Source organism: Octopus sinensis, linkage group LG7 (genome assembly GCF_006345805.1).
Source record: "Octopus sinensis linkage group LG7, ASM634580v1, whole genome shotgun sequence".
Classification (NCBI taxonomy): domain Eukaryota; kingdom Metazoa; phylum Mollusca; class Cephalopoda; order Octopoda; family Octopodidae; genus Octopus; species Octopus sinensis.
In genome coordinates this window covers 12,504,732-12,525,011 of record NC_043003.1, presented here as the reverse complement: position 1 = coordinate 12,525,011, position 20,280 = coordinate 12,504,732, and the positions used below count along the sequence as shown (strand labels likewise).

Genomic DNA, 20,280 nt, shown 5'->3' with positions numbered 1-20,280 from the left:
GAAACTACCAAGAGTGGAGCTGACAAAAGAGAGTCCAGCGACTTAAATTTTAGTGCATAAAATTATTAATAAGGTATGGCTGTGTGTTTATGAAGCTCATTTTGTAACCAAGTGGCTTCAGGTTCAGTTCCACTGTGCAACATCTTTGGCAAGTGTCTTTTACTATAGCTCTGGGCTGACCAGTGCCTTCTGAGTAAATTAGGTAAAGGAGACTATGTGGAAGCCCATCATATATATATATATATTAGGTGTGTGTGTATGTGTGTGTGTATGTGTGTGTGCATATGTGTGTTTGTGTTTCCTCTCCCCATCACTTGACTATTGGTGTTGGTTTGTTTATATCCTCATCACCTAGTGATTCAGCAACAGAGCCCAGTAGAATAAGTACAAGACTTCTTTTTTTAAAAAAAAGTACAGGGTCAATCACCCTTCAAGGCAGTGCTCCAGCATGGTCACAGTCTAATGACTGAAACAAGTAAAAAAATAAAAGATAAGATGAAGACAAGGAAAGTATTTGTACATTATTTACATTTGATGGATATTTGTCCTCATCGTTTTTGTTGTTAACACATTTCGGCTGATATACTCTCCAAGCCTTCATCAGGTGTCTTGGGGAAATTTCGAATCTGGGTTCTCATTCCTAAGGTATTTTCTGATGTTGTTGCTATTATTATTATTATTCAGTAGTATATTTTTTATATCGTGCTTTCACTTCACTACCGAGCGCAGCTCTGTGTGCCTTGGGTATGTGCTGTGATTTGTTGTGATGCTCTGATGGTTATTGTATGGAAAGTGTTCTGCGTAGGATGTGTGCAGTGCCCAGTAGTGCAATTTTCTGTATGTTATATGTGTTTGTAAGTCCTGGTGTTTTTGTTATGTATTTGTCTGAATATTCTTTTATCATGCCTAATGCACCTATTATGATAGGAATTGTTTCTGTTTTTAGATTCCACATTCTGGTTACCTCTATTTCCAGGTCTTTGTATTTTGAGAGTTTCTCCATTTCTTTTAGAGACACGTTGTCATCCGCTGGTATTGATACATCAATTAGAAAACATTTTTTTTTTCATGATCTCTGACAACTATATCTGGTCTGTTGGCCTTAATTTCTCTATCTATGTGTATTGGCATATCCCAGAGTATGGTTATTATTATTATTATTATTATTATTATTCAGGTCACTGCTTGGAATCGAACTCGGAATCTTGAGGTTAGTAGCCCGTGCTCTTAACCACTATGCCATATGCCTGTGGGCAATTATGTATTGGAAAGTATTGCTTGAAAGTAGTAGATTATGTAGTAAACTCTTTTAGAATGAGAGGAAGGTGTGATAGCCTTATGACTGTCTGACGTAATAGTACCATAATCAACAGTGACAATGATAAAGATATATTAGAGAAATAATTATAGTTTGGGCTTCTGCAAAGGTATTGGAAACAAAGGCTTTCTCTCATCATGTAAAAATCAAGAAGCATGTTTGAAGAATGTGATGCTGTGTAGCAGAAAGTTTTTGTCATTTAAAGTAGATCAGCAGAAGCTGGAGCGAAACGGGCCAGGTATGATCCTTTGGATGTGTAATTTAAGTATGCATAAAAGCCAGAGCAGAAATGAAGTGAGAGAAACAGCTGGCTGTGAAATGTAGTGAACAATGGATGCAGGAGAGATGGCCATGCTGGTATGGACATATAACATGAATGGACAACACATGATAGGTGCAAAGTGTTGTGTGCTGTCAGTGGAATGTATTAGTGAAAGAAGACCAAGGTGGGATATGGGGACAGAAATGATGAGGTCAGATCTTAGAATGCAATGCCTTACAGACAAGGTAACAAATGATCAAGACACATAGCAAATTACTGTACAGCAAATCCATCTAATCAAAGCCAAAAAAAGGGAAAAAAAGCTAAAAAGAAACTATTTAAATTGTTGATGATAATATATATTAAAATTATTTAAGTGTTTTTTAAATATCTATTTTAAAACAATAATTAAATGAAGGGAATAAACAAAATTGAAAAATAACTTTTTTCTTTTTCTTTTCTGGAATCAGCAAATTAAAAAATTCTTTCAAATTAAAAATAAATCAATTAATGAATATGTAGACTATATCTACATTTAGATTACAAACAAACAGATTAGTAAATTAAATGGATTAATGGCTGACGTGAAGAGCAGGCAGCAATATTAAAAATAACAAGAGTTTGATTAAATAGGATAGTGAAAGGAGGATGAAGAGGAAGAGGAAGTGGAGGAGGATGAGGAGGAAGACGTTATTTCTTACGTTTTTTCTTAAGTCTATCTAAGGTACGCTCTCGTTCTAGAGGGCGGTTATTGCTGACGTCCCCTGAAACAAAACAAACAACAAACAAGTGAAATTCACTCTAAAACAAGAATAAATAGAATCGAGGGGAAAAAAAAAAACACTTATAAGAGAAATAAAGTATAAATAAAGAGTTCTTATTCTGTTAAAAACAAGAATTTTTTTGAAAGTTACCAGTAATTTCCTTATATATAAATAATGAAAAATAGTATTTTTTTTAACATGACAAGATAAAAATTTGGCAGAGAAAAAAAACCCCAGATAAGGTGTTTCAAGATTATCGTCATACAATGTTCACTAACATTTTGGAAAATATCACATAATATCTCCCACCATCCATTTCTCTTGCACAGACAGAGTTATTATTACTATAATACGCCTGATGTAAGTATATGCATATAAAATGATATATAACACTTTTAAATAAACAGAAATGAAGAAAAAAAAACAATACAATGACACTTATTGGTTAAAATTGTCATGATGTCATATCAGTAGTATTTTTCGACAAAATATAGTTTTTCCATAAGCAAAATATTAAATGTATTATGCATATCACCATGAGGGAGCACATATGGTCATCCTATCGATAACATTGTTTCCATACAAAAAGAATGTTATAACCTGCTGCCATGTTTAGTTAATTCCTGTAGGTGTTTTTTAAAGTTACACGCATGAGGTGGGGGAGAGGCCCATGCATAAATGTAATGCATGTGGCTAAGTGATTAGGGTTTTCGGATCATCATAAGGTCATGAGTTCAAGTCTTGGCAGCATGTTGTGTTCTTGAGAGCAAGACACTTTATTTCATGTCACTCCAGTCCACTCAGCTGGCAAAAATGAGTTGTCCCTGTATATGTAAGGGACAGCCTTGTCACATTCTGTGTAATGGTGAGTTTCCTTGAGAATTACAGGAAGGGTATGTGTGTCCTGCAAAATGATCAGACACTTGTATGTTAATTTCACAAACAGAATGATCCATTGATCTGATCCACTGGAACCGTTGTCATCATGACTGACAGAGTGCCTGCATAGGTTAAGAAATTCATTTCACAACCAAATGATTTCAGTTCCTTTCCTATTGCCTGGTACTTTGAGCAAGTATCTTTGGGTCTCAGGAAGGCAAAGTGGTTGAGTTCCTTTTGTGTGTTGGGCTTCACGGAGGCAATGTCTGAGACCTTTGGCCATTATGTTGTGCTTGAGAAGAAGACCCACCAATCTGAGCAAAATTGCAGTTGCGGCAGATACTGGTCTCACACAAATGGCACAATATATACTGACCAGCTATCTGATAAACAAATATTATTCAAAACCTGGCTTCTACATCACTTCCCCACTATTCTAGTGAATCTATTATGATCCCTGGGTCTCATAAGGCCAGAGTTTACCCCTTTAGTATTTAACCCTTTCGTTACCAACCCGGCTCTAGCTCTGAGTACAAATGTCTTGTTTTCATAAGTTTGGAATTAAAATCTTCCACCAAACCTTAGTCACAATTTATGTTCCTAACACTAGCTGAATGATAACTTAGTTATTTTACTAAATTCTTTGTTATATTTAAAGTAATTGAAAGAAACACAACATCTCAAAATAAATACAGAAACGAAAGGGTTAAACTGGTCATATTAGGCCCAAATATTCTACTTGTTTTATGTTAAATCTGGCCAGATCAAGCCCCTCATATCTTCTCTAAAATATCATTCTAAAAAATAAATGCATCATCAAAAATCTCAAAGCTACAAAATAATGTATGATTAATTCACAACAATATGAATAAATTACGGAGATGTACTTGCATAGCAAGTGACCCGATCTGAGAGCGTGTGCTGGAACGAAAACAGTTGCAGCATGGAAGGTGTTTAAGAAACACACAAAAACTGTTAGATTCACTTCAACATTTAAATTTAATTTGTCAAAATATTTTCGCTGCTTTGAGACCATGACCTGTTCACTGACAAAATTCCGTGCTGCATCTGAATAAAAAAGCATTACATTCGACAGAGTAATCTGAATGCCAAAGGGTATAAACTTGGTCTCCATGGTGTATAAGTGACTGAGATTACAACACTCCCTCCTGAATGGGATGCTAGTCCATTGCAGGGGTAATTTCCTGGCTGTGGCTGGAACCCATTTCCAGCTGAGTGGACTGGAGCAACATGAAATGAAGTGCTTTGCTTAAGAGCACATCGCAGTGCCTGGCCGGGGAATCAAAACCACAATCTTACATGAGTGCAGCATTGTAATCACTAATCTGCACTCCACCTCTCCCTCTTTCACACACATGCACGCACACTCGCTCTTCACTTTCTTCATTATATTTGCACTAGGATGAATGTGAAAATGAATGTAACATGACTAGTCGAGTAAGAGCCGTCATCTAAATAAACACACGCATACACATTCTGTCTGTCTGTCTGCCTCTCTCTCTCTCTCTCCTTCCCTCTTTTGGTTCCTCCTCAGAAAACTCTATCATTATGAATCATCACCTGTCAATACTCTATGATATTTATAAATTGTGCGATATTTAAAAGCAGCCTTAATTTTACTGATTGGCTGCTGTTTTAAGCTTATCTTATCTGACTTTTAGTGATGTCTCCTATAAAATTTTAAATAGTATTGATTTATCACTAAATTATAAATAATGTATTTGCGTGAATATGTGAGTTATTTATGTCAGTGAATGTATGTGTACAAACACATATAGGCACACATGACGATATTTCAACTTCACTCATCACAGATTTTAAAGAAAAATAAGTAGATTAGTAGTATTTCACTCAATTTTATTATATCATTTTTTAAATAAACGATTGAAGGAATCTTGTAATAAGTTGTGATAAATAATGTCTTTGTCAATTTAATTCACTGAAGTCAAAACCTAAAAATAAAACTACTTTTCGATAGAAAATATATACATTAAAGCAAAAAGATATTATGAATTGATATCAATTACAAATGACTTTGAATGTCTTCAGAAAAGTGTTTTAACTCTCTTAAGTTCAGTGTACCTATAGTGGGCGACACAGAAATGAGTACCAGTTCAATTTTGGAATGTTACCTGTATTTGATCCACCACAAGGTCCTGTCCTTGTTGTGGTGTTGTGAATTGTGTGTCTCAATGACATTGGGAGCTATGCCAGCAAAGTGCAAGCTCTTAGTATGGCCTCCCATGTTGGACAGGTCAGAGGATAGAGGCCAAAACATGGACCACCTCTTCCAGAAGTAAAAATGGGTCAGTGTAGGGCCAATACCCCAATCTAGAAAAATGCTAAGTAACAGAAGCATCACTGACGATTCAAAACTAACAAGATCTGGGAGAAGAAGGCCTTCACTCAAGAAACCATATGATGCAGGACAGCAAAATCTGAAAGGAATCTGTCAGGAAAAGCAAAAAAGCAGAAATGACAGCTTCTAATTGAGGAGAGTGGAGAAAAAGTTGTTGACTGACTATAATCCAAGCAGAAGGCTTAAGTGAAGTGAGACCTGCATTAAATAAATGTAAATATACTTAGTATTGAAATGTACCCCTCACCTTCATGCTGTTTCTAAATTAAGAGCCACTTGGTGGATCCACAAAAACTTTCTTGGCCACCAGTGATAAATGATAAATGATGAATTTCTTTATGAAGACAAAAGAATCTTTTCTACTCAAGGCACAAAACCCGGAATTTTTGAGGACGGAGCCAGTCGATTAGATCGACCCCAGTATACAACTGGTACTTAATTTATCGACCCTGAAAGGATGAAAGGTAAAGTTGACCTCAGCAGAATTTGAACTCAGAATGTAAAGATAGACGAAATACCGCTAAGCGTTTCACCCAACATGCTAACATTTCTGCCAGCTCACCGCCTTATGAAGACAAAAAAAATACAGATTGAATGAGGTGTAACTGTTTATTTTTTACTTGTTTCAGTCATTGGACTGCAGCCATGCAGGGGCACCACCTTGATAGATTTAGTCAAACAAATCCACACCAGTGCTTATTTTTTTATGTCTGGTACTTCTATAGTCTGTTGCTGAACTAACTTATGAGGATGTAAACAAACCAACACCAGTTGACAAGTGATAGTGGTTTATGGCAGATAAGCATACACACATGTAAAATGTTTCTATCAGCTTGATAAATGGCAAAATAAATTTAATATTTTGACCAGGAAACCCTGGATAGCTCTATTTCACAAGGTTTTTTTGTGGTTTTTAATTATAATTTTTTTCTACTATAGGTACAAGGCCTGAGATCTAAGGAGAGGGGTTTAGGTTTAGTCGATTGCATTGACCTGGTACTTATTTCATCAATTCCAAAAAGATGAAAGGCAAACCTTCGTGGAATTTGAACTCAAAATGTAAAGTTGAATGAAAAGCTACTATACAATTAACCCAGCATGCTAAGAATTCTGCCAACTCACTGCCACACACACACACACACACACACAAACACACACTTTTCATCTACCAAATTCATTCACAAGGTAGTAGTTGACCTGGGGCTATAGCAGAAGAAACTTGCCCAAGGTGCCACACAGTGAGATTGAACCTAAAACCATGTGATTACAAAGTGAGCTTCCTAACTATACAGCCATGCTCTTTCTTTTCTTTTCTATTTTTTTTTAAACATCATCCCAGGGAGTTATAAATTGGAACTATTCAGGCTGGATACTTAACTTCAGTCAAGCATTATTTCAATGACAAGAAATATATTTTATAGACAGCAGAGACAGAAAAGAGCCACAACTAACCGTCCTTGCTTGTCAATGCATATGACGATGCTTATAATGGTTACTGCACTTATAATGTTAGTGCACATATACATTTTATACTTGCCTTAGACAATAATTCATTCATAATGCATAATTTAAATATTGCAAATTAAAAGCCTTTATGTCCTCATTAATTTTTAATATGTAAGTTTTAGATTTTATATTCAAATTTCAGATTCAAATTTTGAGATTTAAAATGAATAACAGAATAGATAAACCAAATAATTCTACACACCTGCATTGATGGATAACATATAAGAAGTAAATATATATTTATATGTACCAAACTTGGGTGTGATCTATCTACAGATTAAAGTTTTCAGTTTTATGCACCTGACATAAGATAAATTCATAAAAAAAAAATGCAATGAAACTAACATAATCTGCAAAAGGATAAAACACCAAGAAATCTAAAATGCTTTGAAGTAAGAAAATCCAGACACACTTCAAATATCAGATATTATTATCAGGTATATAATCTACAAAGTGTGGAGGCAAACTGGCTGGATGGATAAAGTATTGGGCTATCAGCTCTTGTGCTCAAAAATCATATCTACTGCAGGTATTTTTGACATGTTTCCAGGTAAATTGCTTAATGCTACATCTTCATAGGTACACTATGAGGAATAGTTACAAACCTGAGAATATTGTAATAGACTATCCATTCTTATCCTCTCTTAGCTCTATGAAACCTGGAGCTAAAAACTATTTACACACACACGCACAGGAGATTGGAAAAATTTTTGTTATTATTTATTCATCATTACACATGTTTCATTTGCTAGTAGGAATTACGAAATTGTACATGTTTTCTACTACATGTACAATTTTACTCATTTCAGTCATTGGATTGCGGCCATGCTGGGGCACTACCTTGAAGGGGTTTCAGTTAAATGAATCAACCCCAGCACTTTTAAAAAAAAAAAACTTTCTTACTTATTCTATTGGTCTCTTTTGCTGAATCACTAAGTTACAGGGATATACACAAACCAATGTTGGTTGTCAAGTGGCAGTGACACACACACACAAAAAGGCTACTTTCAGTTTTGGTCAACCAAATCCCTTCACAAGGTTTTGATTGGCCAATGGCTATAGTAGAAGACACTTGCCCAAGGTTCCATGCAGTGAGGCTGAACCTGGACCCATGTGGTTGGGAAACAAGCTTCTTACCAGAAAGCCACACCTGAGCTTGTTATAACCTCTCACATAAACCATCTAAAGAGTTAAAGTGTTCTTTAACGATAAAAACGTTGCCCTTTTCAAACCTAATCAGGCTCATAGGCCCGGTTTCTGTGGTGTATGTGTTTCCCCCAGCTGGATGGGATGCCAGTCCATCACAGCATTACCCAAGAAACAGGAAGAGAGAGTGAGAGAAAGTTGTGGAGAAAGAGTAGAACGGGTTGCCACCACCCCCTGCCGGAGCTTCATGGAGCTTTTAGGTGCTTTCGCTCAATAAACACATACAACGCCCAGTCTGGGAATCAAAACTGTGATCCTCCGACTGCGAGTCAGCTGCCCTAACCACTGGGCCATTGCGCCTCCACAAATAAATGTGCCCTTTTAAATAATGGTCTCTTCTGCTAGTGCACATATACGTACATAAGAGAGGTAGTAGTGATTTAAGGTAGATTTAGTTGCTGTTTGAAATAAGTTGAGGTACCACATAGAGGTCTTACATGTTGGTTCATACTGAAATATATATATATACACACACATACATACACAGATCTGAGACAGAACATTGCAGCTAAAGAAGATTCAGCTGCCATTCGTAACAAGTCTAGCTACATGATAACAGTCTTGCTTGTTGGTTCACACATAAATACACACACAAGCCAGTAGGTTGATGTCTGGAGAAAAGTTGGCTGCCTGTTGATCGGTACACTAAGTGCAGTTCAGGCATTACATTATTAATTAAAAGGAGACTTCTGTTAGTATGACGCCATTTTTAAGATCTTCAGAGCATAGACATGCATCATTTATTGTTGCTATTTATGTAATTTCATATTTAAGGGGTTCAATAATTGGAACCAGAGTTGCTAATCCAGGTTGTATCTTTTACCGGTTTCAGTCATTGGACTGTGGCCATACCGGGGCATTGCCTTGAAGTGTTTTCTTAAATAAATCAATCCCAGTACATACTTTCAAGTCTGGTATTTATTCTATTGGTCTCTTCAGCCAAACTGTTAAGTTTTAGGGAACATAAACAAACCAACAGCATTTATCAAGCATTGGTGGCAGTGGGGGACAAACACAAACACATGAAGGGCTTCTACATAGTTTCCATCAGCCAAATTCACTTACAAGGCATTGGTTGCTATAGTAGAAGACATTTCCCCAAGGTGCCATGCAGTGGAATTTAAGCCAAAACATTGTTGCAAAGCAAAGCTTCTTAACTACACAGCCATGAAAATTTCTTTCAGTTTTACTGGTTTATTGTTTTGGATGTTTAACCTCATTCTGTCATGTTTGTATTATGTGCAGAAAATCAGATAGTTTTCAGTAAACAACTTTGAATATACTGAATAACACTGATTGTGTAATGTTGACCTTACAATACATGCACTTCTGTTTTTTGTTTCATTTAAGAAAAGTGAGCTGTTTCAATGTGCTTTTACAGCAAATCATAATAATCTAAATTAAATCCTTTTTCCCATATATTGTGTGCATACACAAAAGATTTCTTTTTACCAGCATTTTATTGCCCATAGTTAAGTCTACACATTAAATATGAGTGCATATTACACTCAAATAAAAATATGGCAATTATTACTGTTACAGTTATCTGACCTTCTTTCTCAATATGTTTGAGAATTGTGAATTAAATGAAGCAAAAAAGAGCAAATTAATTTGATTATAAAATTTCTCAAGATGAAGCAGAGTGGATGTGTATTTTTAGATGATGAATTGACCTCTTATCATAGCATCAAACAGTGAATTAAATAGACATATAAACTTCACTCTACTTTTTTTAGTAAATCAAGATTAGCAGCTTGTCAATAAAGATAAATAAATTGAAACTTCACATTCGATTGTAACTATGAGAAATGAATCGATCATTTTAGTTTCTTAGTATTTACAATAATATCAGAAATAAAAAGTAGTTACATATAGTGTTTTTTTCATCAAAGTCTGTAAACCAAGTGAATCATGATAAAATAAATCTTATCAATGTTTCATGCTTGGGTTCACAATGGGTTGGCTTCAAAGTTTTCTTCTGATTCACCTACATAAAACTGCCATAACTTTCTTCTAATGTTATCAGCAACTATTTCACTGTTATTATCTGTGGATTCCTACTATATCTACTAGCAATTTCCATTTATTTCAGATTCTCTCTATCTCTCTCACACATAAAATAAATAAAATTTCACTTAGAGGATTCTTTCAAAAATTAGCCTGCCATGCTTATTTTAACTGTTGCCGCTTTATTCCCTGCATAGAATTCCCTATTGCACAAGTCACTGAACATTTTAAAGATAAAGTCATGTTTGGTATAATAACAAAAAGGGTGAAACAGTTTCCCTAAAGTAATAGCTAAGTGAATCAACTGGAGCACAAGGCTGAGTTTCCTGGTATCCCTGGACACATAGGGTTTGCGTTTGCAATTTGGATGTAGATGAATAAAAGCTGGATTTGATTGAAAAACCAAGGACTGAATTTAGCAAAACCTCATATTCAGTCACACATTTTCTGTTAAAAGTATTAACAGAACATTTCACTGCCAAAATTTGTATGTGCTATGGTAATGCCATAAATCCACCAGTGTCTGGGTGTATTCTGCAACAAACATTTATTAATAACAAGGACTTGATTTACCTGTGTGATAATTGTTTTTAACATAAACACACAGCCATATATTCAATGGAAGAGAATCAGTGGATCAAATACATTTCAGTAGTTGACTGGTTATTTATTTTATCAATCCTTTGAAAGATGACTAAGTTGACCTTGGAGAAATTTCAACTCTGAATACACAAATGTACAGAGTCAAGTAATGCAAGGCATTTTGCCCAATGTTCTAACTATTCTTCCAATACACCATCCTAATTCATCCTTGTGTTAAAACTTTAGAGACCATTCACAGATGATGATGATAGTATTTGTGAAGTAAGATGATACAACTGGTGACATCTTTAAAAGATTATCTCTTTAGCGTTCAGATTTTTCTGTCAAATGTACCACTTATTCATTCATGTTGTTCTGAATTAATCATACATTATCTTGTAGCTTTGAGATTTCAATGATGTGATTGTTTATTTTTAAAATGACAGTGTAGGGCAGGTGTGAGAAGCCAGATCTGGCTAGTTTAAATACTAAAGGGTTAAAATGTTTTATGTAGTGACAGATGTCAAGAATTAAAAAATCTTTTTCTTCCTTTTTTTTTGTGAAAAGGAGATATACAGATAATACTTCTCATTACTTGATTCTGTTATTACCTACTGTAAAAGAATCTGGGCAAATGGTACAACATAACAAATGATACAACAGACAGACCATCATTAACATGACAAAGTTGGCAGGGAAGCTTTATAAGGCCTGATGCCAAAAATTTAAACTCTATCCTGGACTGCAGTTTCTTTTTATGTCTCGTAGAGTTGTACTTGGAGGTGGAGGCAAAAAACAATGCAACATTTGCATTTGAGAAATGGCTTAGTTTTTATTATGACAAGAATTGTGCACAAGGGTGTAAGAACAGTATTATTCAAATAAATATTTGGATATATTTATCTAGAATAACTTTTCGTAGAATTAATATATTCACATAGAACGCACTCCATACTACTCCCAATGTAGTTATGATATTTAACTAACACAGTAACCAATACAGATGATCAATGCTGTCAACTACTAGACAGTTCACAGTTTCTTCATTTCAGTGAAATGCATTAGTCCACTTTCAGTCACGTGGGGGTGGTCAGGATCCTTTCACCACAACAGTTTTCAAGACATTTTGACACAAATGTACTTGGAAAATAGATGTAATCAAATTGAGCTACCTCAAGCATTCATCTTCAAAGAATAGAAAGTGATGGAGGTAAGTATGAAAGCTGAGGAATTCAAAGGATATGTTAAATACAACAGTATATATATATATATTTTTTTTTTGCAATCATAAGCTGGTAAAATGCAAAGCCTAAAGAAACAGGCAGAGAACAAATATGATGCACACAGACAACATAGTTAAATAATGGTCATCAAAACTTTGGTGAACTGAATTTCAGACCAGTTCACCTGATCATCATCAAAAAAGGAAAGGTTGGTTGCAATGGTTACATTAGCTATTACAATATTAAACTTGATGTACAATGGATTGGGATGATGAAATGTACAGGATACATATGATAGGTGATACATATGATAACTATGGGCCTCATCATCATAGCTAGCTCTGTCAAAGCTTTTTTAGTGAGATGCCCCACCCTAGCAGAATACAGGGAAGACTGGAGCCTATGAGGAAGTCTCTACATATGTTCAACTAAAAATAATAGCTAAAACTGACAGGATAATGTGAAAGAGTTTCAAAACTTTTCAGAGAAACACATAAATGATAGAGACATTTATTTGATGGCTCTATCTAAGAGTCATTAAGGTAAATGATACTGTATTATTTGGGTTTTACCTGCTAAAAAGATATTTTTACTTGTAAAAAGCCTTTTTTTTTTTAATTTTCAATTAGTGAACCTAGTTAACTAAAAAGACTATTTCCACCTTAGATTTTTTTAAACTGTTCCTAAAGTAACACATGCCTACTGTTGATAGTTAAGCTAAAGGTGTAACATAACTATAAAAACTGGTTAAAAAGTTTCAAATTTCTTCTTTAAAATATAGGCATAAACTTGAGAGTAAGCCAAAAATAACAGGTTCTGAGCAGGAGACTTCTTTGATTTATTTCACAGCTGCTTTTGATACACTACTTTCCAGCCATCTGATTATAAAAGCTATATTTACCGGCCAATATTCTATGTACACCTTAATCTGTTAAGGTACCATATATCTATATCATGTGTTTGTGAGTGTGTGAGAGTGAGTATATATGTGCACATGTTTAGTGTGTGTATATATGTATGTAAATATGTACCAAAAAACAAGGTGAAAAACCTATTTAATATTGTACATTTATCAAGTTTGAGATTTACAAATTTTTTTTTATGTCAGTACAGAAAAGGAAAAATTACAGAACAAATAAACACAAGTCTTTGGTGATCTATCAGAAACAAGTAGTATTATTTATCAGATAAATTAAACAGTATACATCCTATTAATGAAAATATAAGCAACAAATATCATTATCAATGATGAGATAGATCCATATTAATAATTAGTAAAGTAAGATCATTGAAGGACAAACAGAATTAAATTTCTTTGAATTTTTGGATAATAAGCTCATCTTTAAGAAACATCTACCATACATTTCAAATGTTATCAGGTGTCTTATTCCAGGGTGTGTATGTGTGTGTGCATGCGCACGTGCGTGAGCATGTGTGTGTGTGGTACTAACCAAGATTTGAATAGTAAACTTTATCTAAGTTTAGAAATAAAATTTGAATCCACCCTGGTTATTTGCATATATCCGAAAGAATAAAACACCTGATGGGAACTGGTGATTAAACTGATTAAAGTGTAATGTGGATTTAAGTATTAAGAAGTTTTCATTTCCAAAGTTGGAGTTAATAGCGTGAAAGATTATAATCTTACCAACAGCATCTAATCTCTTATATTTAAACACTTAATATTCTAAGGTAACTATAAGGCAGCGAGCTGGCAGAGTTGTTAGCACACCAAACAAGATGCTTAATGGCATTTCATCTGTCTTTATATTTTGAGTTCAAATTCCACTGAGGTTGACTTAGCCTTTCATTCTTTTGGGGTCAATAAAATAAGTACCATTTGAGCACTGGGGGTCGATGTAATCAATTTGCACACTCCCCCAAAATTACTGGTCTTGTGCCAAAATTTGAAACCAATATTTTAATTAAATAATAAAAATGGTTTCTAATTCTGGTACAAGACCAGTAAGTCTCAGGCAGGGGGCTAATTGAAAACGTCAACCCAAATACTCAACTGGTACTTATTTTATCGACCTTGAAATGTAAAGTTAATCGTGGCAGAATTTGAACTCCAAATGTGAAGACAGACGAAATGACACTAAGCATTTTGCCCAGCGTGCTAATGATTCTGCCAGTTTGCCAACCCTAGAAATGATAATAACAACAACCCTTTTCACTATAGGCACTAGACCTGAAATTTGGGGGAAGGAAAGCTATTGGAATAAAAAGAAGCACCCTGTTCATGCTGTAATGTGACAGCATTAGGAAGGGTGTCCAACCATAAAAATCATGCCAAAATAGACACTGGAGCACAAAGTAGTCCTTGGGCCCAATGGATCCCATCAAACTGTCTAACCCATGCCAGCATGGAACATGGACCTTAAATGATGATTGATACTTTTAGATACATATATATATGTGGAGGCACAATGGCCCAGTGGTTAGGGCAGTGGACTCACGGTCGTAGGATCACAGTTTCGATTCCCAGACCGGGCGTTGTGAGTGTTTATTGAGTGAAAACACCTAAAGCTCCACGAGGCTCCAGCAAGGGGTGGTGGCGATCCCTGCTGTACTCTTTTGCCACAACTTTCTCTCTTTCTTCTGTTGGTCTGCTCGCTTAGCCTGCGGGGTGGCATCATTTGAAGGCTAAAACAATGCGAAGCGCATTGTGACCAGCGATGTGTAGCAACATCTGATAGCCTGGTCGGTTATGGTGATATATATGTATATGTATATATATGACTTTTTGGTGATCACAATATTGTTATAAATTTTTTCCCCTGATGGATATTAAAATAATTATTTAAAAAAAAAAAAAAAAAAGGAGTCTTTTTTTTTCTTAAAACTGCTAATATGAAGAGCAAGTGAATGGAATATTTTGAATTACTCAGATTTATACAAGTAAAATAATTGCCAGTTCTTTTCTTACCTGCACTGTCTGTTGATAAAATGGTACCATTTTTTGTGAGTCTCTGTTTAAGTTCATGAAGTTCAGCATCTCTTAATAATAGTTTCTTTTCCAATTCAGTAATACGTTTCTGTAAGAAACAAAATGGTGCACATGAAATAGGGAGGTAGTTGTGTGAAACTGGAAGGTAGATCAAATCTATCACCCAGTAGTCCTCACAACAGGTTTTCACACAGCCTAATACTGTGGCAGAGAATACTTCCAAGGTCTTTTATCTTTCATTTCTTACTTGTTTCAGTTGTACTGTGTCCATGGTGTGGTTTCAGGTTCAGTCCCACTGCATGGCACCTTGACTAAGTTTATTCTTCTATAGAACTTGTGAGTGAATTTGGCAGATGGAAACTGTATGAAGCCTGTCATGTGTATGTGATCAAATTAACCCTTAAACTTATTTTTAATTCTGGTACTTATTCTATTAGTTTTTTTAGTCAAACTGCTAAGTTACAAGGACATAAACAAACCAAAATGGGTTTTCAAGCAGTGGTGAAGGACAAACACATGCACACAGACACAAGACAGGCTTCACACAGTTTCCGTCCACCAAATTCACTCACAAGGCATTGGTCAGTCTAGGACTATAAAGAGCTTTTGGTCAAGGTGTCATGCAGTGGGACTGAACCTGAAATCATATGGTTGCAAAGCTCCTTAACCACACAGCCATGCTTGCACCTATGCCATGTCAAAATCCAGAATCCCATAATTGCAATGCAACCTGCTTTAACCACAACAAGCATGTCTGAGTTCAGACATGAACCTACGGATATTCAGGCTGGGCAATGGCTGCATCAGTTTCAAAAGTGTGGGAGAGCATAAGAATGTCATGGTTTCTGTCCCTCCCAGAAAATTTATTTTAAAGCAAAAAAAAATTCAGATTTAACTCAACACTAAAAACGACCATTTTATATTCTAAAATAAATTTAATCAATGCATTTGATTTTATCTACAAATAGTTTTTATCTTCTATCTTTTAATTGCTGCAGTCACTGGACCGCAGCTATGCTGGGTCACTGCCTTGAAGGGTCTACACCAGGCCTGGCCAACTTGAATTATATTGCAGGCCACATTAATCACAGAAATTTTTTGAGGGCTGCTTGTATACTTTATGCACTAATAGTCAAATAATCGTGGAGGCGCAATGGCTCAGTGGTTAGGGCAGCAGACTCGCGGTCAGAGGATTGTGGTTTTGATTCCCAGAGCGGGCGTTATGTGTGTTTATTGAGCGAAAACACCTAAAAGCTCCATGAGACTCCAGCAGGGGTGGTGGCGACCCGTTTTACTCTTTCACCACAACTCTCTCTCACACTATCTTCCTGTTTCTTGAGTAACGCTGCATTGGACTGGTGTCCTGTCCAGCTGGGGGGAACACATACGTCACAGAAACCGGGAAACTGGGCCCATGAGCCTGGCTAGGCTTGAAAAGGGCGATGTTTATCGTTTTTTTAGTCAAATAATCAATGCTGACAGAATTGAAAGCACTTTGCTTTCTCATGCTATTATTACGATAATGAAGGAATGATCATTGGTTCAACATGAAATATTGTTGTTGCAAAAACAGTGCTATCTTTCTTTTTTTACTTTTTATTAAAATCTTTAATTTTTGATAAAATTTTTTAAATGTTTGTTTAAATAAACCCATTTCAAGAAAGTATCAAGTAGGCTGCAAGATAAAAGTATGCGGGCTGCATGCAACCCATGGGCCTCAGGTTGGCCAGCCCTGGTCTAGGTAAACAAATCAACTCCAGTACATATTTTTATAAGCCTGGTACTTGTTCTATCGGCCTCTTTTGCCAAGTGGCTAGGTTATAAGAATGTAAACAAGGCAACACTGATTGTCAAGTAGGGGTGGACAAACACTAAGACACACATGCACGCACAAACATGACAAGATTCCACACAGTTTCCATCTACTAAATTCACTAGCAAGGCACTGGTCAACCCAGGGCTATAGTAAAAGACCTTAGCACTGAACCCAAAACCATGTGGTTACTAAGTGACCTTTTAGCCATAACAAACTCTGCTTCTAACTAGCAAAGTTCACCACCACTACCACCACCTCTCTCTCTCTCTCATATATATATATATATATGTATATATATTGACTTTGAAGTTTTGCCTTGTTAGCTTTCATCAGACTGCCAGTTGAAAGTTAATCACATCCACACCTCTTTTTCTAAGTGTGTGTGTGTATTATGTATACATTTATGTATATATGTATTTGTATATATATATATATATATGTGTGTGTAAATATATATATGTGAATATATATGTATATATATATTATTCACACTTAGACTTGTCTTTGAGCACTTTATTTTAAGTGGCCAGATATAGTTTCTTTTTGAACTTGCCATTCCCGGGAACACACACAAATAACCTTTCTATTAGTATTTGGTATTAATAACTATTTTTTATGTTCCATTCTTTCTTTTAATGTATTCCTATATTTTATTTTATTTCGATAAAAATATATACAACTATGAAGAAGAAGAAAAAAAAAAGATAAATGGTATTTAGCGTTATTCTAAATTTGGATCAATTCAGGATGAAACCATCTGTATATTATTATCCTTTTCAATAAGTACATACTTGTGTGTAAAAGGGTAAGGATGAATAAACCTATAAAAGTGAGTGAATATTTGTGAGTGACCTAGCAATGCAACAAAACAAACCTTGAAAAATGAATAATAATAAATCTTTTTTTTTCGTTTGAGGATTTCATTCTATTTTATGATTGATTTTAATTTAAAAAAAAAATGGGGCATAACTTATAGATACAGCAAAGCTAAAATTACAAACAAAAAATTTTGTACCAAAATTTAACACAGAATTAAGGGTGGAATAAGTAAAATTGGTATATTTGAAATTTATTGATTCTAATGCCAAATTTTCAATTTTGTTTTCATATTTACAATTACACTATTACTTATGCATTTAACTTTAAGAATTGTGTCAAATATTTCTTTTCCTTTCTTCACTTATTGAACTGTGGCCATGCTGGGGCACTGCTAATGTTCTTTATTTCATTTTAACCATCATGGCTAAATTCATACTGGAGAACTACATCAGACTATCAAATATAACACAGTTCTAAATATAAGTGATCTGTTATAAAAGCAATGTGTTTTCCAGATTTTCTGTTGAAGTCTATTCCTGTGTCTATAACTAGTCACAGATTTTGGATGTGATATAGTGCACAATATGATAAAAAAAGATAAAGGAATGCATTAATCTGGCAACACACACACACACATTTCATTTAGAGCCAATGGGGGATCCTTCATATGGTTGCTCAAAATAGTGAACAGAAATCCTTTAAATAATACCCTGCAGGCAAGAAAACAACACATTGGATAATGTAAACCACCTCGATTGACTATGTCTGGAAAATAAGACAAGCTGGTCATAATTAAAACCCTTTTGACCATAGATCAGCTTGGTCAGAGTTAAACCAAGACTAAAAAGCTATGACACACTTTACTAAATAAAAGTTAATTTATACATACTCACACATCCATAGATATGACAAACTTCCACACAGTTTCTGTGTAGCAATCCTACTCACAACGCATTGGTTGGCCCAAGACTGCAGTAGAAGTCTTTTTGCCCAAAGTACTGAGCAGTGAGGTAGAACTTGAGACGAAGTGGTCACAAAATAAACTCTATATCTGCACAACCATATCTAATTACATGACAAAACACACACTACTAAACTACACAATCTACTTATATGCCTATAAGCTGTATATTCCAACAATGTTTTTTTTACAATTAAATTGATATCGCAGAGATATGGGCATATTTAATATGTTGAACTGATAAAACAAAGTCTTCCCACTCTTGAAGTAAATCTTCCTTGTCATTGTCATAAATGTATTGGGTTGTCCAGAAAGTCCGTGCCGATTTTTAAAGGAAAGAAAAAGGTTAATAAATACTTGCCATTACATTTTTAATCAACCAAATATGAACCATTTTGTTGCGCAATGCGTCTCCATCTTAACTTTAACTTGAAAATACCCTCTTCCCAGAACTGAGGTGGTTTCATAGCAAAGCATTCATCAAGGTATCTTTTTATGTCATCCAACGAATTGAAATTTTTACCATTAAGACTATTCTGCAGAGACCTGAATAAGTGGAAATCCGAAGGAGCAATATCTAGTGAATATGGAGGGTGGGGTAACACATCTCAGCCGAGCTGTAGCAATTTTTGTCAGGTTCTCAAAGCATGAAGTGCCAAAAATGGACTTTCTTATCTTCTATTTTAAAGGGTTACAGAATTAACACAGGTTATAGAAACATATACCTTCTTCCTTGAAAAGATAGCTTCAACTGTGCTCTAAATGGAGGTGTAGTCAAATCCTATTTTATGGACTCAACCATGTTCTAAAATAAGTTGAAAGGTAAGCTACTATAAATCGGCACAAACTTTCCGGACAACCCAATAGCAACAAGTATATACTTACATGTGCTGACTTTAATTGTTCCTCTAGTTCATGCCGCTCTCTTTCAGCAGTTGTTAGCTTGATTTTCAGGCTGGTAACCTCTGCCATCAAGTCCTGCTTGTCTGTTTCCAGTGATGCTCTGGTCAGTAACTCCTAGCAAAGACAGAAAAGAAAATATATGAATATTAATCCAAGTATATGTATATATATATATGTATATATATATATATATATATATATATATATATATATATATATATATATATATTTATATTTATATATGTGAAAGTTTAATAAACTGGTGGGCAGAAATAACACAAAAGATGAGAATAAAGGTCCAACAGCTCATTATTGTTCAAATAAAGAAACCAAGAAAGAAAGAAAAATACATTAATCAGTAATGAGAACTGAAACGAAAAAACAACAACAAACAATTAAAAAAAAAATGTCTAACCACAGCAGCTGACTCTCAGAATCAAATAATTAATTGAAATCAAAACTCAATAGCTTCCATAGACACGATCATCCAATAATGTGTGTCTCTGTGTGTGCATGCGTCTGCACTTACAGTTGCATACATGCACATGAACAAAACAAGTTCCAACCAAAAAAAGCAATTTATACAGATAGCATGTCCTCTTTCATGTTATACCAAGAGGTATAAACAGAGAGTAGTAAAGTGGCATGTGGGCAGTGTATTATATTGGAAATTGGTGACTGGCATCATTCTTCTAAGAAAAATA

General features: G+C 34.9%; 1 protein-coding gene across 17 annotated transcripts in view; it reads right to left on the bottom strand.

The window, feature by feature from the left end:
- LOC115213920 (liprin-beta-1) overlaps window positions 1-20,280 on the bottom strand; it is a 488,566-nt gene that overhangs the window by 113,070 nt on the left and 355,216 nt on the right. For 14 of the 17 annotated variants that reach the window (XM_036504518.1, XM_036504513.1, XM_036504521.1 and 11 more), the window contains 3 exons: window positions 19,559-19,690; window positions 15,057-15,165; window positions 2,282-2,344 (listed from right to left, as the gene is read on the bottom strand). In XM_036504518.1, the coding sequence (XP_036360411.1) occupies window positions 2,282-2,344; window positions 15,057-15,165; window positions 19,559-19,690 (304 nt within the window). The remainder of the gene's footprint in view (window positions 1-2,281; window positions 2,345-15,056; window positions 15,166-19,558; window positions 19,691-20,280) is intronic. The other 3 variants (XM_036504519.1, XM_036504520.1, XM_036504531.1) reach the window with 1 other exon arrangement.